The sequence below is a fragment of the Heteronotia binoei genome, chromosome 20, assembly GCF_032191835.1.
Source record: "Heteronotia binoei isolate CCM8104 ecotype False Entrance Well chromosome 20, APGP_CSIRO_Hbin_v1, whole genome shotgun sequence".
Taxonomy (NCBI): domain Eukaryota; kingdom Metazoa; phylum Chordata; class Lepidosauria; order Squamata; family Gekkonidae; genus Heteronotia; species Heteronotia binoei.
The window spans coordinates 13138151-13166001 of NC_083242.1; the positions used below are offsets into that span (position 1 = coordinate 13138151).

At 48.1% G+C, this 27851-nt stretch overlaps 1 protein-coding gene across 1 annotated transcript in view; it reads left to right on the forward strand.

The window, feature by feature from the left end:
- Window positions 1–27851, forward strand: part of LOC132588594 (dynein axonemal assembly factor 8-like) — a 97804-nt gene that overhangs the window by 37848 nt on the left and 32105 nt on the right. The window contains exons 8-11 of the mRNA XM_060261026.1: window positions 7295–7464; window positions 19050–19236; window positions 21072–21166; window positions 23383–23464. Coding sequence (XP_060117009.1) covers window positions 7295–7464; window positions 19050–19236; window positions 21072–21166; window positions 23383–23464 — 534 coding nt within the window. The remainder of the gene's footprint in view (window positions 1–7294; window positions 7465–19049; window positions 19237–21071; window positions 21167–23382; window positions 23465–27851) is intronic.

Consider the following 27851-nt stretch of genomic DNA (forward strand, 5'->3'; position numbering starts at 1 on the left):
TCCCGTATTAGAGTCCGCCGCTCTTAACCACTACACCACACTCGCTCTCCACTGCACCAAACTGGCTAGAAGAAAGACCCTAGCAAATGCCACACTCATTCTGCAGAGTATATCCAATGATCTGAACAAAAGGCTCCTACGTTGCATTTGTGAAACCTTTTATAAAAAAAAAATCTTTAAAATCAGACTTAAAGAGAAACTTGAAGATTACATTCCAGGTCTGTTGAGGCCTATAACCCATGTTTACAAGGAGAAATGCTTCCCTGGAAATATAGCAGATGGTTTTCTAAAATGTCATGACAGTGCGAACAGGATTTGGGAAGCTTTAATCAGTGTGCCCTTGAGCTCCCCACACAAACAGGCTTCTCTCACTGCCTCCTTCCCCTTCTCCCCCATCCATGCCCACTTCCTGGAGTCTTTGCTTTATGCTTTAGCTGCCTCTCAGCAGTTGGGTGGCCAGAAGGCCAAAGTGGCGGATGGGTGCAGATCGAGGCAGAACAGCCAGAACATAAACACACATTACTTGTTCTGTTGACTCTATTTAAATATTAATAAAATAAACTTTCAAATTAAGAGCTTTGTTCTCATCCATCATCCCAGTGCTCATTGGCCAGAAGGCTGGAAGGCAGGAGCAGGTTCGCTTTGCATAATGAAGCAATTCCATAGAATCCCACCTGTGGCTTTTCTTCACGTCTCCTCGAGCAAAAGGGCAGAGCTGGTTTGGATGGTTTGTTCCTTTTTTTTTTTTTTTAACCAAAAGCTGAACATTCAAGCAACAACATGACTTGTTCGGTGCCCGAGTGGGGTGCCAACCAATGCTCCCTCTAAGCTGCAGAGTCTTGTGAGCAAATATTCTACTTTGTGAGCTACTGGTATTAAAGGTTGTGAGCTACTGCATAAATTATTGAGCTCTGGGGTCCTCCTTCCTGAGCTAAGACAAAAATGTGTGAGCTGGAGGCTAAAAATCTGTGAGCTAGCTCACGCCGACTCACCTTAGAGGGAACACTGGTGCCAACATCTAAACCAGGGGTGTCAAACGTGTGGTCTGAGGGATGGATCAGGCCCCTGGAGGGCTCCTATCAGGCCTGCGAGCACCTCACTGTTGTCCGCTTCCTTCTCTCTCTCTCTTGCTTCCTTCTGCATCACAGCTTGCTTTGCCAGGCTTGCCATTGCACAGGAGCTACAGAGCAAAGCCTCTATTTTCTCCATTGGCTGACCAGCACATGAAGCAACTTATTTATTTATTTATTTATTTATTTATTTATTCTATAACTTATACCCCGCCCTTCCCATAAAATGGCTCAGGGCGGCTCACAACTTATGCACAAAAGCTCACAATGTCCAGCCATTTCATGTTTTCCCCTGGGTCTTAGGCTCAAAGCACTGACTTTGAGATTTCTGTAATGAATATCAGTCAATCAAAACTCGGTTCGTACTTACAGATATACACCTGAACAACTCCTAAACATCATGCTCAAGATTTCTATAGCACAGACATTGTCTCCAGATTTTGATGCAATGATTCAGAGCAAGAGATGTCAGTTATTGGAAATTGCTAAATAAAAATATTGCAAGAGTGCTAATCTTTTAAGCATGTTTTAAGTTTTTTAAACATCTTTAATTGTGTTTTGTCTGTGTGTCCTTTATAAAGTTTATATATGCACAGCCTGGCATTACAATTTATGACACAAATGGCCTGGCCCGACAAGGTCTCATTTATGCCCTTATAATAAATGAGTTTGACACCCCTGATCTATGCCATTTGCTCAAAGGAACCTGCCGGTACTCAAATTTCCAACCTGGAAATTGCATCCTGTGCTTTCTGCCCTCATTTGAACCAATTAGAGAGGTTCCCCTGAAGTGGCTGAGAATGAAAACTCGATTTCTGGTGGTCAGCACTTCCGCAAGAAAAATGTCAGAACTCCCAAGCGTTAAAGCCTGAACTCTGCATCTTTCACAACGATAAAGTGATCTTGAGAACTGACCCAACCTTTCGACCAAAAGTTAATTCCACTTTTCACAAATCTCAAAAGAGATCGGCCTTCCATCCTTCTGCCCAAATCCCAGACACCCAAGGGAAAGGATATGGCATACACTGGATGTCAGGAAAGTTCTGAAGACGTTCATCCGTAGAACAGAGGCCATCCAGAAAATGACTGCAATTTTCATCTCTATCTCCACCAAACATGGGAAGTAGGATGTCCGAGTCTGCCATCAGCAGATCTCTCAAGGCCTGTATCATCAAAGCATACCAGCTTCACAAACCGGGTGTTCCTTCCAGAATCACAGCTCACTCGGTGAGAAGTGCGACAACTGATGCATACTGCAGCGAAAGAGGTCTGCAAGGTGGGGACACGGTCATCCAGCTCCACATTTATGAAACACTACAAAATATTTATGATTCATCTGGCATATCCTTGATGCAAAAGGCCCACCCTAGACTTGAGGACACCGTTCTGGGAGGCCCCACCAAGATGTCCTCCGCCTCAGAGAGAATGAACCATCGGATGCTTACAGTGAAGGGTCCTTTTCTGAGGAAAGGAGGACATCTTGTCCCTCCCAAAGTCACTGTCAGTCAAGACATCAGCAGGGATTTTTTTCCTATCCTAATTATTCTATGATCTGTTTCTTTCTGGTTCCCTGTTGCTATTCTGCATTCTATCAATTTGTAGACCATAAGATCCTGTCCAACACTCTGTACCCCACTGTGGCCAAAAAACCCAAGTGCCATCAGGAGGTCCACCAGTGGGGTCAGGACACTAGATGCCCTCCCACTGTGCCCTCCCCCAAGCACCAAGAGTACAGAGCGTCACTGCCCAAAGACCAAAGAGAGAGTTAACTGCTTTCAGAGTCACCAGAACAGAGAGGGCCAGTGGCTCCCATAGCAGAGACATGAGGGAGAAAAAAAGTTGTTGCTGCCTCCCTGTAAGAATGGTGAGAACCACCCACCAAAATGTCCTCCCTTTCCTCAGAGGAGAAGGACCCTTCGCGGTAAGTATCCAGTGGCTCATTGAAAATTTCACTTGACATGACCCCAGGCTTCCTTAGATGCCTTGAAGTAATCGCCTAAGTATATATTCAGGTGTCCTTCTGTTTCCGGGGTAAGTGGGGAGCGCGAATCCAGGAGAGCCGCACCCTGCCTCTCCTCCACCTGATCTCACTGCACTGTTTTGTCTCAAGCATTTTTCTTTCAGCCGACTCCATTTCTGCTATCACACAATGGTCAGGCAAGAGGCTGGTGTCACTTATAAACAGTGGGGCACATGCCAAGGACTGTGTGCCTGACAGAGCGCTCACTGCTGATGGGAGGTGCCCCTCAGCTCCCACCCAGCAATGGGAGATGATCTCAGAGGTCCCTGTGATATAGTCAGAGGGGCCTCGGTGGCAACTTTCTGATTGGGACATTATCGGGGGAAGGAAGTAGTGGGTCTCTGGTTCCCTTTAGCCCTGCCCGGCTGGCTTCGGAAAAGTAGATTTCTGGCAGGGTAGGAGCTTTTGTGAGTCACGAGACCCAGTTTGGTGTAGTGTTTAAGTGCACGGACTCTTACCTGGGAAAACCGGGTTTGATTCCCCCCTCCTCCACTTGCAGCTGCTGAATGGCCTTGGGTCAGTCATAGCTCTCGTAGGAATTGCCCTTGAAAGGGCAGCTTCTAGGAGAGCCCTCTCAGCCCCGCCTACCTCACAGGGTGTCTGTTGTGGGGGAAGGAGATAAAGGAAATTGTAAGCCACCCTGAGACTCTGCGATTCAGAGGATAGGGCAGGATATAAATCCATTTCTTCTTCTTCTACTGGAAGTAAACTTGGTGTCTTCATGTATCATTATTAATTGACTGTATATCTGCATTTCTGATTGTGACTGTGCTTAAGACCTGGGGTCATATAAGCTGAACAAATTGATGATGAGATACTGAAGGCATCTGAAGCAGAGAGCAGTGATTCACAAAAGCACCTGCCCTGCCACCAATTGTGTTAGTCTTGCAGGTGCTACTTGACCCTTGCTCTTTTCTACTGCTACAGACAGACTAGATCTCACTCTAAAAGGCCAGTGCTATGCTGGGGATTATTAGGAAGGGAACTGAAGACAAATCAAGCAGTATCATAATGTCCCCATATAAATCCTGTGTACAATTCTGGTCACTACACCTCAAAAAAAAAAAAAAGGTATTATAGCATTGGGAAAAGTGCAGAAAAGGGCAACTAAAATGATTAAAGGGTTGGAACACTTTCCCTGCGAAGAAAGGTTAAAGCACGTGGGGCTCTTTAGTTTGGCGAAATGATGACTGAGGGGTGACATGATAGAGGTTTACAAGATTATGCATGGAATAGAGAAGGCAGAGAAAGATGTACTTTTCTCCCTTTCTCATAATATAAGACCTTGTGGGCACTCAATGAAATTGAGTCAGTTTGGTGTAGTGGTTAAGTGTGAGGACTCTTATCTGGGAGAACCGGGTTTGATTCCCCACTCCTCCACTTACAGCTGCTGGAATGACCTTGGGTTAGCCATAGCTATCGCAGGAGTTGTCCTTGAAAGGGCAGCTGCTGGGAGAGCTCTCTCAGCCCCACCCACCTCACAGGGTCTCTGTTGTGGGGGAAGAACGTATAGGAGATTGTAAGCCACTCTGAGTCTCTGATTCAGAGAGAAGGGTGGGGTATAAATCTGCAGTCTTCTTCTTGCTGAGCAGTCAGGTTTGAATGGATAAAAGGAAGTACTTCTTCACCCAAAGGGTGATAAACACATGGAATTCACCGCCACAGGAGTTGGTGGCGGCTGCAAGCATAGATGACTCCAAGAGGGGATTGGATCAACATATGACGTAGAGGTCCATCAGTGGCTATTAGCCACAAGGTATAGATGGAACTCTCTGTCTGGGGCAAGTGATGCTCTGTATTATTGATGCTTTGGGAGGGCACATTGGGAAGGCTTCTAGTGTCCTGGCCCCTCTTTTTTTGGCCCCTGTGTGACAGAGTGTTGGGCTGGATGGGCCATTGGCCTGATCCAACATGACTTCTCTTATGTAGAGAAGTAGGGAATGGGAGGGTAGATGGAGTAAAGGAGAGTGCAGCATAGTGCTCAGCAGGGGGAGAATCTCGCCTCTGACACTCAAAACCTGGAGCCAGTCCTGGGCTGATGTGGAAACAGACGCTTGCAGATCTAGTTTGGAGAGTCAATGGCAATGGATCGCTTGCCTCAACACAGAGCAGGGTACGCGAACAAACCGACGTGACCCATTTCCTTCCTGGAGTTCTCTTGCTGGCAAGATGAATGTCTCCTTGAGAACACTGATGAAGAGAATCACGGGCTCCATGGCAACAGAGGCAGGGGAAAGTCTCCCCGCTGCGGATCAACGAGTAGCGTTCAGATCCTTGCTATGGATTTGTCACATGACCTCGGACAAAGTCGCTAACGTGTCAAATTCCAGAACAGGAGCCGTGTCAACAACATAAACACACCAACACACGAAGAATCCTTGCAAGCATCTAAGCTATGTTCCCAGTAGATGCCACCTTTGTGCCTTGATTCTTTTCTTTTTTTGTATTTTTATTTTTCTTAATGTTTGTGTGTGTGTTTGTGTCTGCACCTGAAAGTCATGGTGACCTCTGGTGACTGACCACGTCTTGGGGCCTGGAGGATATTCAGAGAAGTGGCTGAATAGAGCCTGCCCCTGCCCTCCCAACTGCTGGTATTCCAAGGAGGGCTCCCATCCGAGGACTTGCCAGAGAAGAACCTGGGAGTCCTGGTGACCTCTGGTGACTGACCCCTACTGGGGGCCTGAAGGATATTCAGAGAGGTGGCTGAATAGAGCCTGCCCCTGCCCTCCCGACTGCTGGTATTCCAAGGAGGGCTCCCATCCAAGTACTTGCCAGAGAAGAACCTGGAAGTCATGGTGCGACCTCTGGTGACTGATCCCTACTGGGGGCCTGAAGGATATTCAGAGAGGTGGCTGAATAGAGCCTGTCCCTGCCCTCCCGACTGCTGGTATTCCAAGGAGGGCTCCCATCCAAGTACTTGCCAGAGAAGAACCTGGAAGTCATGGTGCGACCTCTGGTGACTGACCTCTACTGGGAGCCTGGAGGATATTCAGAGAGGTGGCTGAATAGAGCCTGCCGTGCCCTCCCAACTGCTGGTATTCCAAGGAGGATCTCCCATCCAAATACTAACCACAGTTGACCCTGCTTAGGTTTTGCGATCTGATAAGACTGGGCTATCCTGGGCCACCCAGGTCCGGGCGGAGAGGCAGAGTGATGGCTATTTGTAGACTTTCCTGGTCTGATCTAGCAGTGCTCTTACATTTGTGTGTGAGTGAGCATGTGTGTGCATCTGGAAGTTGTGGCGACTTCTGGTGACTGACCCCAGCTGGGGACCTGGAAGATATTCAGAGAAGTGGATGAATAAAGCCTGCCTTTGCCCTCCCAACTTGGAGATCTCCCATCCAAGGACTTGCCAGAGTCGACCTTGTTTAGCTTCTGCGATCTGATGGGATCGGGCTTCCCTGGGCTATCTAGGTCAGGGCTGTGCCTGGATTCTTTATCTGTAAAATTAGGAATCCACAGTTTCTCAGAAGCAGTGAGGTATGGGTCTAAACACTTAATTAAAGTTAATTAAAGGTACATATCAGGGCTTTTTTTGTAGAAAAGGCCCAGACGAAAAAAAAGACTGCAGATTTATACCCCGCCCTTCTCTCTAAATCAGAGACTCAGAGCAGCTTACAATCGCCTATATCTTCTCCCCCCACAACAGACACCCTGTGCGGTGGGTGGGGCTGAGAGGGCTCTCACAGCAGCTGCCCTTTCAAGGACAACCTCTGCCAGAGCTATGGCTGACCCAAGGCCATTCCAGCAGGTGCAAGTGGAGGAGTGGGGAATCAAACCCGGTTCTCCCAGATAAGAGTCCACACACTTAACCACTACACCAAGCTAGCTCATTTGCATATTGCAGGGGCTCATTTGCATATTAGGCCACACCCCATGCCACCAAGCCAGATGAAACTGTATTCCCGTGCGTTCCTGCTCAAAAAAAGTCCTGGTACATACTATATTGATACAATCATCACTTGATAAATACGTAGACCTTGCTGTTCTTTGCTTTACCAGTGGTCTAGTCCTCACAGAGTTAGTGGATCGATTTCTTGGCTGTACCCCTTCGGACTGAGTTACAAAGCATTCTCTCCATGTGGAAAGCATGCACACGCAAACCTGTTCTACAGTAGTACCACCCAGTTGCAGGTTTGTGCGCTTTGTATAGAGTTCTGTTTGCAATTCATGCTGCAGCTTCTTCCCTTCATCCTCTGGACAGGTGCTGAGGTCCTCTGCACCGTGCTGTTGATCAAACCCGGTGTGCGGACCCGTAGTCTACCTCGAATCCTTCGGAAACTGGATCTGGAGAGGTTCCGCCTGGTTGGAATGAAGCATCTGAACTTGAACGCTGAGGATGCCAAAGCTCTCCTTTCATCTGAAGATGAGGAGGTTTGTGGGACAAAAAAAAATGGTTTGGATTGAGAGTACAAAAAAAGATTGTTGGGTCAAATCTGAGTCTGGAGTTCACCATGAGACTCTGGGAAATGTAGTTTGACCGAGCCATCTTTTTTTTTTATGCTTTGAAATGGAGGCATACCCAGGATGTGACATTACGCTGCTCCTCCCTCCCCTTTGAGAGCCAGTTTGGTGTAGCGGTTAAACATGCGGACTTTTATCTGGGAGAACCAGGTTTGATTCCCCATTCCTCCACTTGCACCTGCTGGAATGGCCTTGGGTCAGCCATAGCTCTTGTGCAAGTTATCCTTGAAAGGGCAGCTGCTGTGAGAGCCCTCCCAGCCCCACCCACCTCACAGGGTGTTTGTTGTGGGGGAGGAAGAGAAAGGAGATTGTGAGCTGCTCTGAGACTCTGAGTGGGCAGCGGAATATAAATCCAATGTCTTCTTCACTTTGGAGACTGCACAGCCCAAACACAGAATTTCCTTCTCAGGCCTCAGGGCTTTTTTGCATGCTCATTTTCCTTGCCTATAAGTTCCTGGACCTTCAGGAGGCAAGAACATAAGAGAAGCCATGGTGGATCAGGCTAGTGGCCCATCCAGTCCAACACTCTGCGTCACACAGTGGCCAAAAAAACCCCAAGTGCCATCAGGAGGTTCACCAGTGGGGCCAGGACACAGTCTGTTCTGCATGTGTTTTTCCCCTCTAGTGATCTAGTCAATATTACACCAGTTTATGTCCAGCATAACCTGTGGATTTAAACTGCAGGTTTTTATGCCAGGTGTAATGTTTAATTGGTCTCTAGAGGGAGCAAAACAGATGCAGAGCAGACCCCCCCCCTCCAAACCCCCCCCCCCAAAAAAACAAACCAGGAACTTCAAGTGAAGGAAATGATACTGCAGAAAAGCCCTCAGTTTTCTTTTTTTAAACTGTGCTCCTGATGCCCTCACAGAAAAATGTGGGGAAAAGCCAGATTCCTGTCTGTTATTCCTAAAAGTGCTTTCTAAAAAGTCAGTGCAGGGGACAGTGACATGCACCAAGCAGTTAAGTATCCTCTCCCTTTCTCATATGGCCTTAGTCTGAATCGGAGCTGCATGACCCATAATTTGAAGTCGGCAGACTAATGGAGGTCTGTGGTCTCCGTGTTGAGCTTGATTTGCAAAGAGAACTTGGACCGGGCAAGCTTGTTACCTGTGAATGAGGTTTCCATTTAAGCCCAAGAACCTATGCCATGTTTGCCACGAACATGCGCACAGTACCACCACAATTGTAATTTCTTTTAATCAGGGCATTTTTGTAGGAAAAGGAATTCCTTCGAATATTAGACCATACCAGGGCTTTTTTTAAGCAGGAACACACAGGAACGCAGTTCTGGCTGGTTTGGCATCAGGTTGTGTGGCCTAATATGTATATGAGCTCCTGCAGGGCCTTTTTTGCAAAAAGCCCTATGTTAAACAATGGTGACACCAAGGGGTGTGGCCTAATATGCAAATGAGTTCCTACTGGCTTTTTCTACCCCAAAGCCCTGGGGCACACCCCCTGATGGGACCATTGCAGAAAAAGCCCAGCAGGAACTCATTTACATATTAGGCCACACCCCCTGATTCCAAGTCAGCTGGAACTGAGTCCCTGTGCATTCCAGCTTAAAAAAAACCCCTGCTTTTAATCAACCCCCCCCCCCCCCATGATCTGTGGTTTAATGCCCATCCAGTGAAGTGCCAGCATTTCTGCAGTGGCAGAGTGAAGCCGCTGTCAGGTTCTTCCCTCTCTGCCTTTTCAATTAAGGCGTGAGAAATTACAGGAAACGATCTGCCAAAGTCATCAGCAGTCCCGCGCAGCTCCAGATGCGACAGCCATGGCACCGGGACATGATAGATAGAGGAGCGGGCCTATTTTTAGAGACTGGCATTCACTTGGGAGGGAGGGCGAGAAGTCCCGGTGGGCTATCAGGCAGGGGTCCAAGGTACAGTCGGCAGGGCCACGATGCAGTGGCCTTGCAGTAACTCAGCTAAGGATCTGGTTGGGACAAGGATGAGAAACTTCCAGGACGCTCCATGTGAGAAATCTTTTTTATATATATATATTTATTCATACACAGGACTTTTTTTGTGCAGGGACTTCTTTGCATATTAGGCCACACCCCTCTGATGTAGCCAATCCTCCAAGAGTCTACAGGACTCTTCTTACAGGGTCCACTGTAAGCTCTTGGAGGATTGGCTATGTGACGGAACCGGCCCGATTCTGCCTTCAGACCCGGTCCCGTCAACTCCCTGTTGAGTCGCCAACTCCTGGAGGGAGCTATTTCTCCTTTGGCCACTTGGGCTCGCTGCCACCACCTGCTCAGTCTAGGGGTTCAGATTGAGAGGAACAGGACTCCCAATCCCCCTCTCCAGCTATGAGGCCAGGCCTCAAGGTCCTCTGCCACCCTGTACTTGGGTATCACAGAGACCACAGCACTTCTTCGGGGAACCCCTGGAGGATTGGCACCTTATCCAACTGCATGCCTTCCCCCTTCCCCGGGGCCCCCTTCATAAAGTAGCGTGGTCTAAGCGGTCGGGATCTATGTGGTACAGAATTTGACTGCCAGCATTCAAAACAGAAAAAAAATGTTTAATAAGAAGAGAAATTAAAAAAAAAAAAACAGTTACATGTAAAAGTTTAGCACAGCACCTGAATAGCAACCAGAGGACAAATAAAGGTGGATTTAAACGCATCTGCTCATCCCTGGTGTAAACTGGCCCTACCTTGTGAATGACTGCCTTGGGGCCACCCCCACAGGCAGGAGCCCAGGCTACTAACCTTTCTCCTTCAGCGCCAGCTGCGGACTGCCTTTTCCTGCCTAACTCAAATAAAAAGAACAAAAGAACTTCCTGCCCCTCTAGGAGGCTTTCCCCCTAGAGGCGCTGGTTTAACTCTGGAAGGGAGGAGGGGTTGGAGGGAGGCTAGGCCAAAGCCTACTTTAGTAGTTTAATGATCCCTCCCAATGAAGCACCAACATTGACTAAGATGGCGTTTCTCCACAGGCTACATCAGGACCGTGTGGCCTAACATGCAAAGGAGTTCCTGCTACAAAAAAAGCCCTGTTACATTTGATTTCTAACCTACCCTTCCCTTTGCAGGAGGGCTCAGGACAGAGTACATTATAATAAATATAATTAAAATAATATATTAAAATAATTAAAATATATATTAAAATAATCATTCTATCAACAGTGGCACTCAAAATCAAAATTAAAGCATTGTAGGTGGTAGTCGAAGAGGTAGATGAGAGGGGACAGATCCACAAGAAAAGAGGGAAGAGGGGCTCCATAATGGAAAGATGATGTGGTAGAAATACATTAAATAAGCATCTTTGTGAGCATGCATTCCTCGTGCATAAATGTATTTTAACATGGATGCAGAAAATGTCTCCAAAATGCAGGTGAAAACTGGTTCTGGGTCACGCCAGCCAGTAATTCTCAGGAAAAACCACGTGCATATGCAGACATACAGGCATAGGTCTCTCGCTTCCATTTGTGCTGTAACAATTCTTCTTTATTGGTTAAAACAATTTCTCTCCTTGCTTTCCTAAATAAAATGTACTCAAAGCAGCCGGCAGTCAATTACGAATGTCTCAGTACAAACAATCAACAGTGCGAGCGGCAATTATGGAAGAACGTGGAAAAACAGGCTGCAAGAAATTCAACAAATCTTAACAAATCCAAACAACTGAGCAGAGACAAACAAATCAGCCAGACACCCAACAAAAAGAAGTACCGTATTTGCTGGTGTATAAGACGACTGGGCGTATAAGACGACCCCCCAACATTTCCACTCAAAATATAGAGTTTGTTATATACTCGCTGTATAAGACTACCCCCTCTTCCGCACACCTTCCACACACCAAGTAAAAGGTAAAAGAACATCCGGCCCGCCCCTGCATCTCCCTGTGACCGGCATTAGTGCGCATGTGCGAGCTCTGCATAGACAAGGGGCGGGCCGGAGCGCCACTGCTTCCCACCGAGCAGAACGGGCCGGTCACGCCGAAAAGGCTGGCACCCCTGTCTCGCTGCTGATGCTCGCCGCAGCCACGCTGGTGACCCGCCGCGGCCGCGCTGGATACCACGTGATACTGGATGGTATGTAGAATGAGGTGGGCGGGCATCGGGAGGCCACTATGGGCACCGGGCGAGCATCGGAAGGCCACTGTGGGCAGCTATGCCTATCCCAACTGAAGTGCACCCGGCGTATAAGACGACCCCCCCCACTTGGAGGCATGTTTTTCAGGGCAAAAAAGTAGTCTTATACACCAGCAAATACTGTAGTCTCCCTGTGGACAATTGGACGTAATGATGGGGTTGGCATACCACAGTGTGGTGCCACAACCAAGAGGTCCCCATCTACCTCACTATAAGTAGCAGGGCTTCCTGTGTGTGTGTATGCAATATATAGCTTGGTTTACACAGCACTGCTCATAGAGCCAGTTTGGTGTAGTGGTTAAGTATGTGGAGTCTTATCTGGGAGAACTGGGTTTGATTCCCCCTTCCTTCACATGCACCTGCTGGAGTGACCTTGGGTCAATCATAACTCTCTCAGAGCTGTTCTGTTCAAGAGCAGTTCTCTCAGAGCTCTCTCAGCTGCATCTACCTCACAGGGTTTCTGCTGTGGGGAGGGGAAGGGGAAAGAGATTGTAAGATTCTCTAAGATGCTGAGTGAAGGGCAGGGTATAATCCAATGTCTTCTCTTCTTCATCATCATCAAGCTTGAGGGGGTTTGCCCACTTGTATCCTGAGGTCCTGGAATATAAAGATTGGCAGGACTTTTTTTTTTTTTTAGCAGGAGTCCTTTGCATGTTAGGCCACACCCCCTTGATGTAGCCAGTCCTCCTGGAGCTTATGGTAGGCCCTGTAAGCTCTTGGAGGATTGGCTACATCAGGGGTGAGTGGCCTAATATGCAAAGGAGTTCCTGCTACAAAAAAAGCCCTGGAAGTTGTTATATAAATACGATGCACCGGGTTGGGTCTCAGAGGATGTCCATGGTTGCTATGATGCCCGCCGACACCTTTTCTGGCACCTGTCAAGTATTTTTAGGAAGTGAGGAGGGCTAGGTCGGGCTTATGTCCAGCAAGGCTTCTGATTGACTATCGAAGATGTGATTGGCCCTGCAGAGCCTTTGAAATGTTGCTCTTGCAGCAGCACAAGATGAGTGGTTTTTTGTAGCAGGAATTCCTTTGCATATTAGGCCACACACCCCTGATGTAGCCAATCCTCCAAGAGCTGACAGGGCTGTTAGTACAGGACCTACTGTAAGCTCCAGGAGGATTGGCTACATCAGGGGTGTGTGAGCTAATATGCAAAGAAGTTCCTGCTACAAAAAAAGCCCTGAGTGCAAGCATCTGCCCTGTGCTACCGGTTAAGTTGCAGCTATCGTCTTGTGACTGGCTCCGCCTCCTGCGTGACACTACCTGTGTTCTGTAGCACCCGTTCTGTTGCTGTGCCCCACAGCCTCAAAAAAGGTCAGGGACCCCTGTGATACATGAATAAGTAAAAAGGTACAGGTAGTCCCCCTGTGCAAACAGTTGTTTCCGACTCCGGGGTGACGCCACATCACAACGTTTTCACAGCAGATTTTTTACAGGGTGGTTTGCCATTGCCTTCCCCAGTCATCTACACTTTCCCCCCAGCAAACCGAGTACTCATTTGACCAATCATGGAAGCTGAGTTAACCTTGAGCCGGCTACCTGAACCCAGCTTCCACTGGGATCAAACTCAGGTTATGAGCAGAGAGTTCGGACTGCAGTACTGCAGCTTTACTGCTCTGCGGCATGGGGCTCCTACACGAATGAGTACCTCTTCCATTTCCCAGGGCAGGGGCACCAGCTTCCTGGGATTTGGGGGCTGCAAGAGGGACAGCAGACTCATTCCTTTTCCCTGGCCCTTGGCGGCAGGGCTGTAGTCAGGATTTTTTTTCATTTTGCAGGGCAATTTTTTTTTTCTTGTGGTGCACCCATTATGCTTATACATAAAAATAAATTAATCATAAAAACAAGTCAGTTATCACTCAAAATCACACATCCACCATAAACTTTGTCTTAAAAAAAAAAAAAAAAACCATGAAATTTGGCATTTTACCTCCAACCAGTGTTCCCTCTAAGCTGAGTTAGTGTGAGGTAACTCACATTTTTTTTAGCCTCCGGCTCACACATTTTTGTCGTAGCTCAGGAAAAATGGCCCCAGACAGCTGCTGGCATGGCCTTGGGTCAGCCATAGTTCTGGCAGAGGTTGTCCTTGAAAGGGCAGCTGCTGTGAGAGCCCTCTCAGCCCCACCCACCTCCCAGGGGGTCTGTTGCGGGGGGAGAAGATAAAGGAGATTGTGAGCCGCTCTGAGGCTCTGATTCAGAGAGAAGGGCATGGTATAAATCTGCAGTCTTCTTCAGTTCTGAGTCAGATCCACGCATTTGTGCTTCAGAATCCACAGCAGCATGCCTCTCCTCCCATTCTTTTCATCTTAAGCACCAGTGGAGGACTTCCAAGTAACTCCACCTGCCCCTTGACATCCAGCCCATAATGTAACACGAGGCCACTTTGTTGTGGCTTTCTAATCACATTAACCGTAATAGCGCTCCTCGTTGCGGAACGCAAATCAATAGCAATTTTTAAATTCCACAACGAGCACTAGGGTCAAGTAAAAGGCCCAGAGCACTTATCAGTCCTGGCCTTGGCATTACAGCCGTACAAAAGGCAGCGTGACTTTGCAAAGGTGGTCGCCGCGTGCCTCTGAATCTCCTTTCCCCAGCAAGCGGCCTCAGCTCTCGCCTTCAATTTTCACGCCCCACAGACTTGAGGGGCACTTAATGTGTTACGATTTCTTCTCTCCAAAGAAGCTGGGGGAAGGAAATAGCATGCATGGTTATTTTTTTCAGGTCTGGGAAATCCCAAGTACCTCGTTAACACCGCGCTTAATAATGCAGTACTGACATCGGGAAACCTATGTCGTTTAATTTATCGATGTAAATAAAATATTTTCAGATTTTGTAAAAGACCCAAGTGCCAGGAAGGAAGGGAGAAGAAGAAGAAGATATTGGATTTATATCCCGCCCTCCACTCCGAGGAGTCTCAGAGCGGCTCACAATCTCCTTTACCTTCCTCCCCCACAACAGACACCCTGTGAGGTGGGTGGGGCTGGAGAGGGCTCTCACAGCAGCTGCCCTTTCAAGGACAACCTCTGCCAGAGCTATGGCTGACCCAAGGCCATTCCAGCAGGTTCAAGTGGAGGAGTGGGGAATCAAACCCGGTTCTCCCAGATAAGAGTCTGCACACTTAACCACTACACCAAACTGGCTCTCCAGAGAGAGAGAGAGAGAGAAAGAAAGAAAGAAAGAGGAAGGAACAGAGAAGGAGGAAGGAAGCAACAGAGAGAGAGAACAATAGAAAAAGGAAGGAAGGAACAGAGAGAGAGAGAAAGGAAGGAAGGAAAAGATAAAGATGCTGGCTGCTTGGAATCTGAAATTAAAACAGCTTTCTGAGATTTTTGTTCGTTTGGAGATGTCCTTCTTGCCCCCTGCAGCCTGGTTATGGCTGGCCAAGCCAAGCAGATGTCAACATGCCCTTTTCTGGCGTTACCTTTTTCATCACCCCAAAGCAAAACTCTCTCTCTCTCTCTCCTTTCACAACTCAATGAGCCCCATGAACTTAGCCTGGGCGTCAGGCTCTGTCCACTGAGAAGCGTGAAGAAATCTGCTTCAGCATCATTGAGTTAAGAGTTAACCAAGAGCTGACCTGGGGATGGGGGAGGTTCGCCTGTGTGGTCTGGAGTTCATTTCCAGCCAGCCAGCATGCTCAGTTGGATTCTTATGCAATAGCCTATGCCATTAATGCTTGTACCCAAGAAAGCCTTGCAGTGACACAAAGTGGCAGATTTTTGGGCACTGCTATGAGTAATAGGGGAAGGGGATATGGCCTGGTACAGCCTGATCTCAGAAACTAAGCAGGGTCAGTACTTGGAAGAGAGACAGCTAAGGAAGACTCTTCAGAGGAAGGCCATGGCAAGCCACGTCTGCTTCTCACTTGCCTGGAAAGACCCTTGCTGGGGTCACCATAAATCTTGGAAGGGAGTCCATTAAGGAAGACTCTGCAGAGGAAGGCAACGGCCAACCACCTCTGCTTCTCACTTGCTTTGGAAGCCCTTGCTGGGGTCGCCATAAATCTTGAATGGGAGACCACCAAGGAAGACTCTGCAGAGGAAGGCAACAGCCAGCCACCTCTGCTTCTCCCTTGCTTTGGAAGTCCTTGCTGGGGTTGCCATAAGTCTTGGATGGGAGACCACCAAAGAAGACTCTGCGGAGGAAGGCAATGGCCAACCACCTCTGCTTCTCACTTGCTTTGGAAGCTCTTGCTGGGGTCGCTCTGAGTTAGTGTGAGGTAACTCACATTTTTTTTAGCCTCTCCGGCTCACACATTTTTGTCTTAGCTCAGGAAAAATGACCCCAGATAAACTAATTTATGCAGTAGCTCACAACTTTAATGCCAGTGGCTCAGAAGTAGAATTTTTGCTCACAAGATTCCACAGATGGAGTATTTCCCCCAAAACTCCCCCCTCCCCCCATCATGAGATTATACCTTGAAAACCAAAAAGCAAACAAACACAAACTTTCTTTTACTTTACAGGGGTTTTTTTGTAGCAGGAGCTCCTTTGCATTTTAGGCCACACACCCTTGATATAGCCAATCCTCCTGGAGCTTACAGTTACAATCCGCCTGCAGCTGAGGTCACCATAAGTCTTGGATAGGAGACCACCAAGCAAGTCTCTGAAGAGAAAGGCAGTGGCCAGCCACTTTTGCTTCTTCTGTACCTTGGAAGCCCCTTGCTGGGGCTTGGATGGGAGACCACCAAGCAAGACTCTGCAGGGGAAGGCAACAGCAAAACCACTTCTGCTTCTCACTTGCCTTGAAAGCCCTTGCTGGGGTCACTGTAAGTCTTGGATGGGAGACCACCAAGGAAGGCTCTGCAGGGGAAGGCAGTGGCAAACCACCTCTGCTTCTCCCTTGTCTTGAAAGCCCATTGCTGGGATTGTTATAAGTCAGCTGCAACTTGATGACATTTTACGAGCACGCACACAATGGCTATAGAGTGGCAGGATACATCTGACCTTTGGGTGCAGTCTACTGAGAAAGTATCCTAGGCAGGTCCACTGCATTCCTTTAGTGAGTCTCAGTCAGGGCAGCTTGCTGATGCCTCATACACCATTTTGATACTCCCTGTCTGGCTTCAAAATGTTTCAAACCAGCCATGCTTTGCTGCCAGCCACCCTGAACATACCATCATGGAGAGTAGCAGCAGGTACACCCCAAATCTGGGGGACAAACAAGCATCACACTCTGTGTGTGTCCCGGGGGTGGAATTCTAGCAGGAGCTCCTTTGCATATTATGCCACACATCCCTGATGGAGCCAATCCTCCAAGTAAAGCATTTTTTACACCGCCAGCCATTTCAGCGAGCTATCCTCCACTCTCCATACAACGGCAGATGTAAATAGCGCCCTTACTTTGTCAATTAATGTCCTTCATGAATGATTGATCACCAGTGCATTTTGTACTAGCGGATTGCCAACTGAGTGGTTTGGGAGCACCATGGAGTCCTTCCAGATGGCCATATAGAAGGACCAAAGAATCCAGAAGAAGACATCAAACATTGGCAAACAGCCTTCTGCATGCCAAGGTACAAAATCTTTTTAAAAAATCCCCCCCCCCCTTATTTTCTCAAAGGAAGATTGAGATACAGAAGGAAAGAGGGGTTAGGGTAGGGGTGTCAAATGTGTGGCCTGGGGGCTGAATCAGGAGCTACAGAGCAAAGCCATTTTCTCCATTAGCTGAGGCTCCTCCATCTCCTGGTCCCCTGGGGAAGAAAGGAAAGAGCCAGAGCTTCCTTTGCCCAGTTCCCTGAACCACACAGGAGAGATACAAAGAAAGCACCTTTAAGACCAACGAGTGCTAATGTTTTAAGCGTTTTTATTTCAAGGTTGAAAAGAAAATCTTTAGTCATGTTTGTCTGTGTCCTTTTTAAAAGTTTATATCTTTGCTGCCTAATCTTAAATAGGTACACACATGGCCCAGTCCAGCCCAACAAGGTCTCATTTATGTCAGACCTGGTTCTATAACAAATGAGTTTGACACCCCTGGGTTAGAAGAAATAAAAATTAATCAAAACATTTTCAGACCATGGTAGCAGAACTTTTTTTGTAGCAGGAACTCCTTTGCATAATAGGCCACACACACCTTTGCATAACAGGCCACACATTTTTGAAATAGATTCAAAAAATGTCCACATTTCATATTAAGTCAAAGAACTAATTATTCCCCACAATATGAGTAATAAGCTTCCCGTTTCTGCCGATATTCTTTGAGCGAGCTTTTGTTTACTTAGTTTTGCCATTATGGCGTACCCAGCTAATTTTGGTACAAAATCTTTATATACGTAACTGTTCTGATACAAAAGATGCACCAATGTAATAATTTTTGAGTAAGGAGCGATCAGTCAGTCCTAAGGGAAATCAACCCTGACTGTTCCCTGGAAGGTCAGGTGCTGAAGCTGAAGCTCAAATACTTTGACCACCAAATGAGAAGGGAGCACTCGCTGGAGAAGATCCTGATGCTGGGAAAGACAGAAGGCAAAAGAAGGGGAGGGCAAAAGATGAGATGGCTGGACAGCGCTACTGATGTAACTTCACACGAATTTGAGCAGGCTTCGGAGGATGGTGGAAGATGGGAGGGCCTGACATGACTTGGTCCATGGGGTCACAATGAGTCAGACTCAACTGTGCGACTGAACAACAAGGAGCAAGCAATGCACGGGCGAAAGGGGGCTGCTTCAATTCATTGCCATCGCAGAGTAACACGCAACAGCAGATTCCCATTGGATGGGGGAAACCCATCCATCTCTTCCTGCTGGCAACACAAAAATTAAAAGTGGCCCCATGTGGTGGTTGCAGCTAGCACTGATTGTTATTTACCTTGCAAAATGGGGAATGCAAGAGCATTGCCCTGCACACTTACGGAGCAGTCGAAACATCATAAAGGGCTTGTTTGTTTAATGCTTTTTCATCCCTTTCATTTTCCATGGAACTCAAACTGGCCTGCCGAGTTGTCGTGTCCAGTTTAACCTCAGAGTCTCAGAGCAGCTCACAATCTCCTTTACCTTCCTCCCCCACAACAGACACCCTGTGAGATGGGTGGGGGCTGAGAGAGCTCTCCCAGAAGCTGCCCTTTCAAGGACAGCTCTGCAAGAGCTATGGCTGACCCAAGGCCATTCCAGCAGCTGCAAGTGGAGGCATGGGGGAATCAAACCCAGTTTTCCCAGCTAAGAGTCCGTGCACTTAACCTCTACACCAAACTGAATACTGTGCAAAAAAGGAAAGGGAGAACAGCACCGAAAAAGCCTTCAGTCCCGAAGTCTGTAGTTTTGAAACAGGGACCTGTTCCAGGTACCAGGTTTCAACATACTGCCAGGGGAGAGATATGCACAAGCTGGCTGCTCTCCCTTTGGAAATGCAAACTCTGGCTTCTGGGTTTTCTCTTTAGCTTTTCTTTTCCTTTCTTCCCTAGAGCCTGCTGGCCCAGTTGGCCTCCCTCACCTCCGGTTCCTCCTTTGTGTTGTGCCTTCAGCGAGAGAATGCAGTGAAGAAGCTTCTCGACCTACTGGGACCAAAAGACACAAAGCAAGCTCAAGCTGCGAAGCCCATCTCTTGGAGGGCTCAGTATGGGCTCAGCTCAGTTCGGAATGGGCTTTACAGTGAGTTTCAATAATGCACGGTTTATACTTCATGGTTTATACTCCTTTTTAAAGCTGTCTGTTCTTGTGACCCCATCACTACGTTTAAGTCCTTCACCCAAAGGGTGATTAGCACATGGAATTCACTGCCACAGGAGGTGGTGACAACTGCCAGCACAGACAGCTTCAAGAGGTGATTGGACATCCTTATTTCCATCTACTTGGCCTCTCTTGCCTGTCATGATGCTATATTATCTTAATTTATTATTCCATCTCAGGGCCCACTGCTGTACTGATATATAGAATGAGCCCAATGGAAACCATAGCCTGTGACATATGTGCTATTTGTTTTATTGCATTTTATGGTTTTAGCTTGTAGTTTTTAATTGTTTAAACTTTTGTTGTTAACGTGGAGCAGAGGTCCATCGGTGGCTATTAGCCACAGCATATTGACGGAACTCTCTGTCTGGGGCAAGTGATGCTCTGTATTTTTGGTGTTTGGGGGGGAGGGGCAACTAGTGTCCTGGCCCCACTGGTGGACTTCCTGATGGCACCTGGTTTTTTGGTCACTGTGTGACAGAGTGTTCGACTGGATGGGCCATTGGTCTGATTCAACATGGCTTCTCTTAAGTTCCATGTTGATTCTTTGGATGCTAAACCTTGTGTGTGTGCATGTGTGTGTATGTGGGGGGAGAACAAAGGGAATAAAGTTTCCCAACAGCTCCCTACTTTCTGCGGATGAGCTCAAACACACGTAGCCCCCTAATAAAACTTGATCAGTCGACAGACATTCTAAGAGATCCCATGTTGGTTTTTCAATAGACATTCCAAGGCAGGGGTGTCATTGAAAGGCGTGTCACTACCCCTTCCCAACAAAGTTTTATTCCAGGGGTTTTGTTTCACCCACATGGCACCCTACTGCTCTGAAACTGCAGATGCATTCCTCCCCCCATGCTTAACTCTGGGGGGGATCCCACCGGTGTCACCCTTCTACTATTGGGTTCCTCCAGGCCCCACATCAGTGGGGCAGTCGAATCAATCAAGCACCTTTGCAAATTAAACGGCTCAGGAGTTTGCAGCTTTCTCCCTAGACTGTCTGGCACCCTAGGCAAGGCTAACTTCTGGCGCCCCACCCTCGTGCTGATAACATCACCAAGTCGCATGGGGTGTGTGCCCAATTTGGTGCCCCCAGAAGGCTGGTGCCCTAGGCAGTTGCCTAGTTTGCCTAGTGGCAGGGCCAGCCATGAGCTTCCTTTTGGGAGGCTTGAACCTTGAAAGGATTGCTTGGGAAACATACGCACACCCTTCCCCATCCGTATAAAATGCTCCCTTCTGCCGCTGAATCAGGTGAACCAAACGCAAGAAGAACAAAACGGGCATTTCTCCATTGTTCAAACGAGGGAGCAAATATTCTGAGACACATATTTAGAAAGGGGGAGGGGGAGAAGCCGAAATAACATTATGTCAGGAGGAGACACGGAAAACAATTTTGTTTCTCGGTAACTCCGCCGCATTCAGCGGCTCGAACACCCAGATAGCTGCGGCCGCTTTGCTGGAGACCCGCTCCAATTTTCCCCGCACTTTATTACTTAGCTCAAAAGGAGGCAGCGGAGACATCGTGCTCATCTGAAGAAGAAGCCGAGTCATAATAGAGCGAAGCCCAAATAGCAGGGGAGACAATGGAGCTGTTCTCCGGGATAATAGGCTTAAATGTCTGCCGTTACAGCATGGAGCAGCGGCCCTTTAAAGCAATTTTTTGGGGGCTCTGTATGCCATCAATCTTCCCGGGAGATGAGCGGGAACAGAGACAATGTTTAATTCATAACCTGATAGAATCATCTCTTTGTCTCTGTTAGGCTCCCTATCTTATTGTGTTGCTGTCCGGGACATACAGCTGTTCTTCCCAGAAGGCCTGTGCGGGGCTGATTGTTCGGCTTTGGAGGAAAAAGAGGTAGAAGCACCATCTTACCTGGCAATTCTCCCTGGCAACCGGAGTGCTGCAAGAGCTGGGTCCCGTCACCTCTTTTTATATATATGTTATTTTAATTGTCCCAACCTGTCCAACATGACCGGCTGCCGTTGGCTGTTACAGGATTCTACCAAGATGCTGAAGACCAGGGAACGTGCAGTGTCTCTTATTAGTGGGGAGGGGCTGTGGCTCAGTGGAAGAGCCTCAGCTTGGAATGCAAGTGGCCCCAGATTTGATCCCCGGCATCCCTAGGTCAAAGGGGACCAGCTAGTAGGCAGGGCTTTTTTGTAGCAGGAACTCATTTGCATATTAGGCTGCGCCCCTGTGGTGTAGCCAGTCCTCCAAGAGAAGAAGAAGACTGCATATGAACATATGAAGCTGCCTTATACTGAATCAGACCCTTGGTCCATAAAAGTCAGTATTGTCTTCTCAGACTGGCAGCGGCTCTCCAGGGTCTCAAGCTGAGGTTTTTCACACCTATTTGCCTGGACCCTTTTTTGGATATGCCAGGGATTGAACCTGGGACCGTCTGCTTCCCAAGCAGATGCTCTACCACTGAGCCACCATCCCTCCCTATTTATACCCCGCCCTTCTCTCTGAATCAGAGACTCAGAGCAGCTCACAATCTCCTATATCTTCCTCCCCCACAACAAACACCCTGTGAGGTGGGTGGGGCTGAGAGAGCTCTCACAGCAGTTGCCCTTTCAAGGACAACTCTTGTGAAAGCCATGGCTAACCCAAGGCCATTCCAGCAGCTGTGAATGGAGGAGTGGGGAATCAAACCTGGTTCTCCCAGATAAGAGTCTGCACACTTAACAACTACACCAAACTGGCTCTTACAGGTTTCTGCAGAGATGCTGAAGACCAGGAAACATGCAGTGTCTCTTATTATTGAGGAGGGGCTAACAGGGTTCTTAGTACAGGACCTACTGTAAGCTCCAGGAGAATTAGCTACATCAGAGGTGTGTGGCCTAATATGCAAAGGAGTTCCTGATACAAAAAAAGCCCCTGGTAGTAGGTGATGTGAAAGACCTCTGCCAGAGAGCTGGAAGAGCCACTGCCAGTCTGAGTAGACAATACTGACCTTGATGGACCAGTGGCCTGATTTAGTATAAGGCAGCTTCATGGGTTCATTTATTTCTTTACTTATTCATTTAGATGGGGGGGGGGATTGTAGCAGGAATTCCTTTGCATATTAGGCCACACACCCCTGATGTAGCCACTCCTCCAAGAGCTTACAGTAGGCCCCGTACGAAGAGCCCTGTAAGCTCCTGGAGGATTGGCTACATCACAGGGGTGTGGCCTAATATGCAAAGGCGTTCCTCCTACAAAAACCTTGCATTCAGAATATTTCTACACTGCCCCTCCAGAATCCTGCTCAAGGCGGCTCAGAATTAAAATGCGCAATATACAAAACGACAGTCCATTGGAAAAGAAGCTATTAGGCAAAGGGTGCATGCCCTGTGAATTCTTTGAGGATCTACGTGTCATGATAATATAAAATTCCATGTGGATCTCAGCCTCCGTTAAATCTTTTAATATGGTGATATACAGGTAGCTATAGGTCCAGGTGGGCAGCCATGTTGACCTGAAGCAGCAGAACAAATTTTGAGTCCAGCGGCACCTCTTAAGACCCACAAAGTCTTTATTCAAGGTGTGAGCTTTTGTGTGTGTGCACACTTCCTCAGATACATTGAAACAGAGGTTAACAGTTCGCATCTATAGACTCTTCTGCATAGCTGAGCCATACAGGCCACCGTTCAAGGCAGTCCAGCGATGGGGGAGGATGCCCTCTGCAGCGTTTGCTCCCACCCCTCAGCAGCACATGGGGGAATGGGCCTTGCCTTGGGGGCATGTGATTCTACTGGTGGGCTTAGGGGTGGAATTCTAGCAGGAGCTCATTTGCATATTAGGCCACACACCCCTGATGTAGCCAATCCTCCAAGAGTTTAAAGTAGGCCCTGTACTAAGAGCCCTGTAAGCTCTTGGAGGATTGGCTACATCAGGGGTGTGTGGCCTCATATGCAAAGGAGCTCCTGCTAGAATTCCACCCTTGGGTGGGCTTCATCTGAGCCCCTTGGCTGAGCCCTGACTGCCAGAAGCGCTGGAAGAGGCAACAGGCATACATGTGCTTGAGCAACAACGTCTCTCCAGACCGGTTCCACGTTTCGTTTCCACCATCTGTCTTCCCTCTACAGATCGACATTCTCACATCTGATCCCACTCTCAGCCTTGAAACCAGCGCACAACGCAGGCTTGTGAAACATGAGAAGAGTCTAGGTAAGGTCAAGTGGGACATGCTTGCGTGTTCCTTCCAAGGGTAGAATTCTAGCAGGAGTTCCTTTGCCTATTAGGCCACACCCTTTAATGTAGCCAATCCTCCTGGAGCTTACAAGGCTCTTTTTTGGAAGCTCTTGGAGGATTGGCTACATCAGGGGTTTGTGGCCTAATATGCAAAGAGCTCCTGCTAGAATAACACCCCTGGTTCCCTCTAAGCTGAGTTAGTGTGAGCTAGCTCACGTTTTGTAGCCTCTGGCTCACACATTTTTTGTCTTAACTCAGGAAAGATGGCCCCAGTAGTCAAATCATTTGCTCCCAGCTTTAATGCTAAGAGCTCACAAAGTCAAATTTTTGCTCACAAAACTCCACAGCTTAGAGGGAGGGAGCACATTGCACAGTAGAAAACTGCTAACGACTGATTTGGCAGTGAGGCAAATCCAAAACAGGCCGTGTTGGTATTGCAGTCCCCTTCTAACGATGGAGAGATGGGCAGAAGAGGAGGAAGAAGAAGGAGATGAAGAAGAGTTGGATCCTGCCCTTCACTCAGAGTATCAGAGTGGCTTCCAATCTCCTTCCCTTCCCCCTCCCCAAAACAGACGCCCTGTGAGGTAGGTGGGGTTGAGAGAGCTCTGAGAGAACTGTGACTGACCCAGGGTCTCCCAGACCCAGGTTAGAATCCTCTCAGACGTGGAATCCTGCTGGGTGACCCTGGGCCAGTCCTACCCTCTCAGCCTGACCTGCTTCGCTGGATTGTCGTGAGGATAAAATAGAGGAGAGGAGAATGATGTAGGTCGCTTAGGGTCTCCATTGGGGAGAAAGACCAGGTACAAATGAAGAATAGAAGTAAATTCCATTGATTTGATTTGTATTCTGCTGTGTCTCTTGGGCTCTGAGCAGTGTACACTTTTCCCAAAGTGCATTTCTGTCCGCAGTTTCAATAATTTGGGGGCATTATGACTTAATATAAATCTGGAGAGCCTAGTTGCATTCCAAGGGGTGTGCTAGGTTCAAATCTCCTCTCTGCCACAAAACACACCGGATGAATTTGGCCAAATATTTCTCTGTCCGTCTCTGTCTGTCTGTCTGTCTCTCTCTCTTTCTCTCTCTGTGTCTGTCTGTCTCTCTCCCCCCTTAGCCTGCATCACAGGGCTGCTGTGTGGATAAAACAGAGGACAAGAGAACCATGCTAGCTGCCCTGAGCTCCTTGAAGGAAGCTTGGGCTTAAATTGTAGCACAGGCAGATGTTCTCCTCTTTCTGTTTGTTTGCAGGAGGCTTGTGAAGAGTGCCATGGGTTCCTCCCCCTCCGCTGAACTTCCCCTCTCCCCTCACCTGGCCCATTCCAGGAAAAACGTGGTCCCTTGGTTTAGCTGAATGCACAGGTTCGCCCTAAACACGAAATTTCAGCCTGCCATCATTCAAACGTCCCTTGCTTTGCTCAAAGATGTCTCCCTTTCCCCACTTAGTGAGAATAAGTAATATGAGGAGTTGTGCTGCCATGGTAGCTGGCAACTCCTTTCCTTTGTGCAGGAAGAGCTGGGACCAGATACGGCTTCTGCAAGCTGCCAGTAAACAAGCCCCCCCCCCCTCCTCAGGAAAGAGGCTTGGCCTCTTGGAGGGCGCTGTTGTACCCTGGGAAGATTGGTGCTATGGAACAGGTTCAGTCTTTCTGCGAAGCTTCCCTCTGACTCTAAGATTCTCAGATTCCAAAACCAGCTGGATCTCTTTCTTCAGAAGACTGGACGTGGTAGTTTGTTTTGCCCTGAGGTACCGTGGCACAGAGTGGTAAACTGCAGTACTGCAGTCCAAGCTCTCTGCTGATGACCTGAGTTCAATCTCGACGGAAGCTGAGTTCAGGTAGCCAGCTCAAGGTTGACTCAGACTTCCATCCTTCCGAGGTCGGTAAAAATGAGGACCCTGCTTGCTGGGGGAAGGAAGTGTAGATGACTGGGGAAGGCAATGGCAAACCACGCTGTAAAAAGTCTGTCATGAAAACGTCGTGATGCGACGTCACCCCAGAGTCGGAAACGACTGGTGCTTGCACAGGGGACTACCTTGACCTTTACCTACCATGCGTAGAGTGACTTCAGATGCCAAATGACATCTGAAATTTCTGAAGTCACTCCGCTCTCCAAGATATCGGACAGATGGACTCATATTTTAGCTGTATCTGAAGAAGTGAGCAGTGACTTCTGAAAGCACCTTCCCTGCCGCCAATTTTGTTAGAGTTTAAGGCGCTACTGGACTCCTGCTCTTTTCTACCTTGACCTGGCAATATACGAGAAGTTTGGCCTGACTCGTCTCTCACTGCAGGTCAGAGAGGTTCTTGTCCTTTTCAGGGCTCAGCTGTCTGTCAGTGTTGACTGAAGATGCTTGTGGTGACCAGGCCTCATTTTGGGCAAGAGCTCACAGGAGCAGAGCTCCGGAACCTCTAGATTTTATTGTGTTCTTTCTTTCTTAACGCCCCCCCCCAAAAAAACCCTTGCTTCTAGGCTCCATTGTTCAGCCCGCCTGTGAGAATTTTGCTGAACTCTAAGATCTGACAAACTTTCTATTATTTCCCCCCACAAAAAATGGGGAAATAACAAAAAAATATATAAAGCAGATAGATGATGAAGAAGAATTGCAGATTTATACCCTGCCCTTCTCTCTGAATCAGAGACTCAGAGCGGCTTACAATCTCGTATATCTTCTCCCCTCGCAACAGACACCCTGTGAGGTGGGTGGGGCTGAGAGCGCTCTCACAGCAGCTGCCCTTTCAAGGACAATTCCTACGAGAGCTATGGCTGACCCAAGGCCATTCCAGTAGCTACAAGTGGAGGAGTGGGGAATCAAACCTGGTTCTCCCAGATAAGAGTCCCCACACTTAACCACTACACCAAATTGGCTCTCCAGTACTACACCACTACAGCAAACTGGAAATCTTCATCATGCCACTGTGGGCCACATAGGAAAAGTAATTTAAAAAGGATGATGGGAGTCAGGTTTTCTTATGACAATTATAATTCAAAAAGAAGCATTTTAAGGGAGATGCTGAGCTGGTATAATATAGTACACCTTCCGGTGATGTCAGGGGTGCGTGGCATATGCAAGTATGCCAATGAGCTCTGGCACCTCTTTTTCTACAAAATGATCCCCGGTGGTAATAATTCTTCCTCACCCAGGGTGAGGAGAAGTTTCTTCTATCCAGGAAAGACAAGTGGCAGGCTTGGGCAGCCTCAGTTTGCCTAGGGAGCCATGCACAGAAAGAAGAGGCAATTTAACCCTTTAATCTCCACTTTTGCTGTTGGAAACTGTCCCCCCGTCTTTCAGTAGCATTTCAAAAAATAAAAGATAGGTCCTTTAAAGTCTGTTTAAACTTTAAAAAAAGCTAATGACAAATCAGGGAATCTGGTCTTGATTGGCATTTTATAAAGGGACCCGGACACATGATCCCAGTCTTACCTGTTTCAGCCTTTGTTGCCCAGTTCCCACCGAAATGGTAAACCTGTGTCTGGGTCATACCAGCACAGAGTGCAGGTAAGGAGTTTGAACAAAGATGGCTCCTGCACCTTGAAAACTAGCTTGTCAAGGAGAAGGCTAGGACAGGGGTGTCAAACTTGCAGTTGGGGGGCTGAATCAGGCCCCTGGAGGGCTCCTATCAGGCCCCCAAGCAACTGGCTGTCATCTGCTTCGTTCTCCCTCTCTCTTGCTTCCTTCTGCATAACAGCTTGCTTTGCAAGGCTTGCTCAATAGCACAGGAGCTACAGAGCAAAACCTCTATTTTCTCCATTGGCTGAGGCTCCTCCCTTGGGAAGGAAGGGGGGAGGGAGAGCTTGCTTTGCCAGGATCTCTCAATTGCACAGCAGAGCTACTGAGCCAAGCCTCTCTTCCTTCTATTGGCTGAGGCTCCTCCCCCCACCCCCCAGTCCCATGGGGAAGAGCCAGAGCTTCTTTGGCCCAGTTCCCTGGATCCCATGGGAGAAATACACAGAAAGCATCTTTAAAACCAATGAGTGCTAATGTTTTAAGCATGTTTATTTATATATAAAATTTATATCTCTGCTACCTCATCCTAAATAGGTATACACATAGCCTGGCCTGGCCTGGCTCGGCCCAACCTGACATGCCCCGGCTCAACAAGGTCTCGTTTATGTCCGATTCGACCCTCCTAACATATGAGTTTGACACTCCTGACTTCATCCCTGGCATGCTAATTCTCTACGCAAAGGGACTATTTTGCCGTGGAGTAGCATACAATCCTCCACCCTCTTTCCCCGCAGCTGCCAAACTGTGATCTGAATCCTGCCCGGACCCAGGCTTGGTAACCCAATGAGAATTTGATTGGTCTCTCTCTTTCCTTTTGATTGATTTCTGCAGAAGGAAATGGAAGTCCCCATCTGCTTTTGA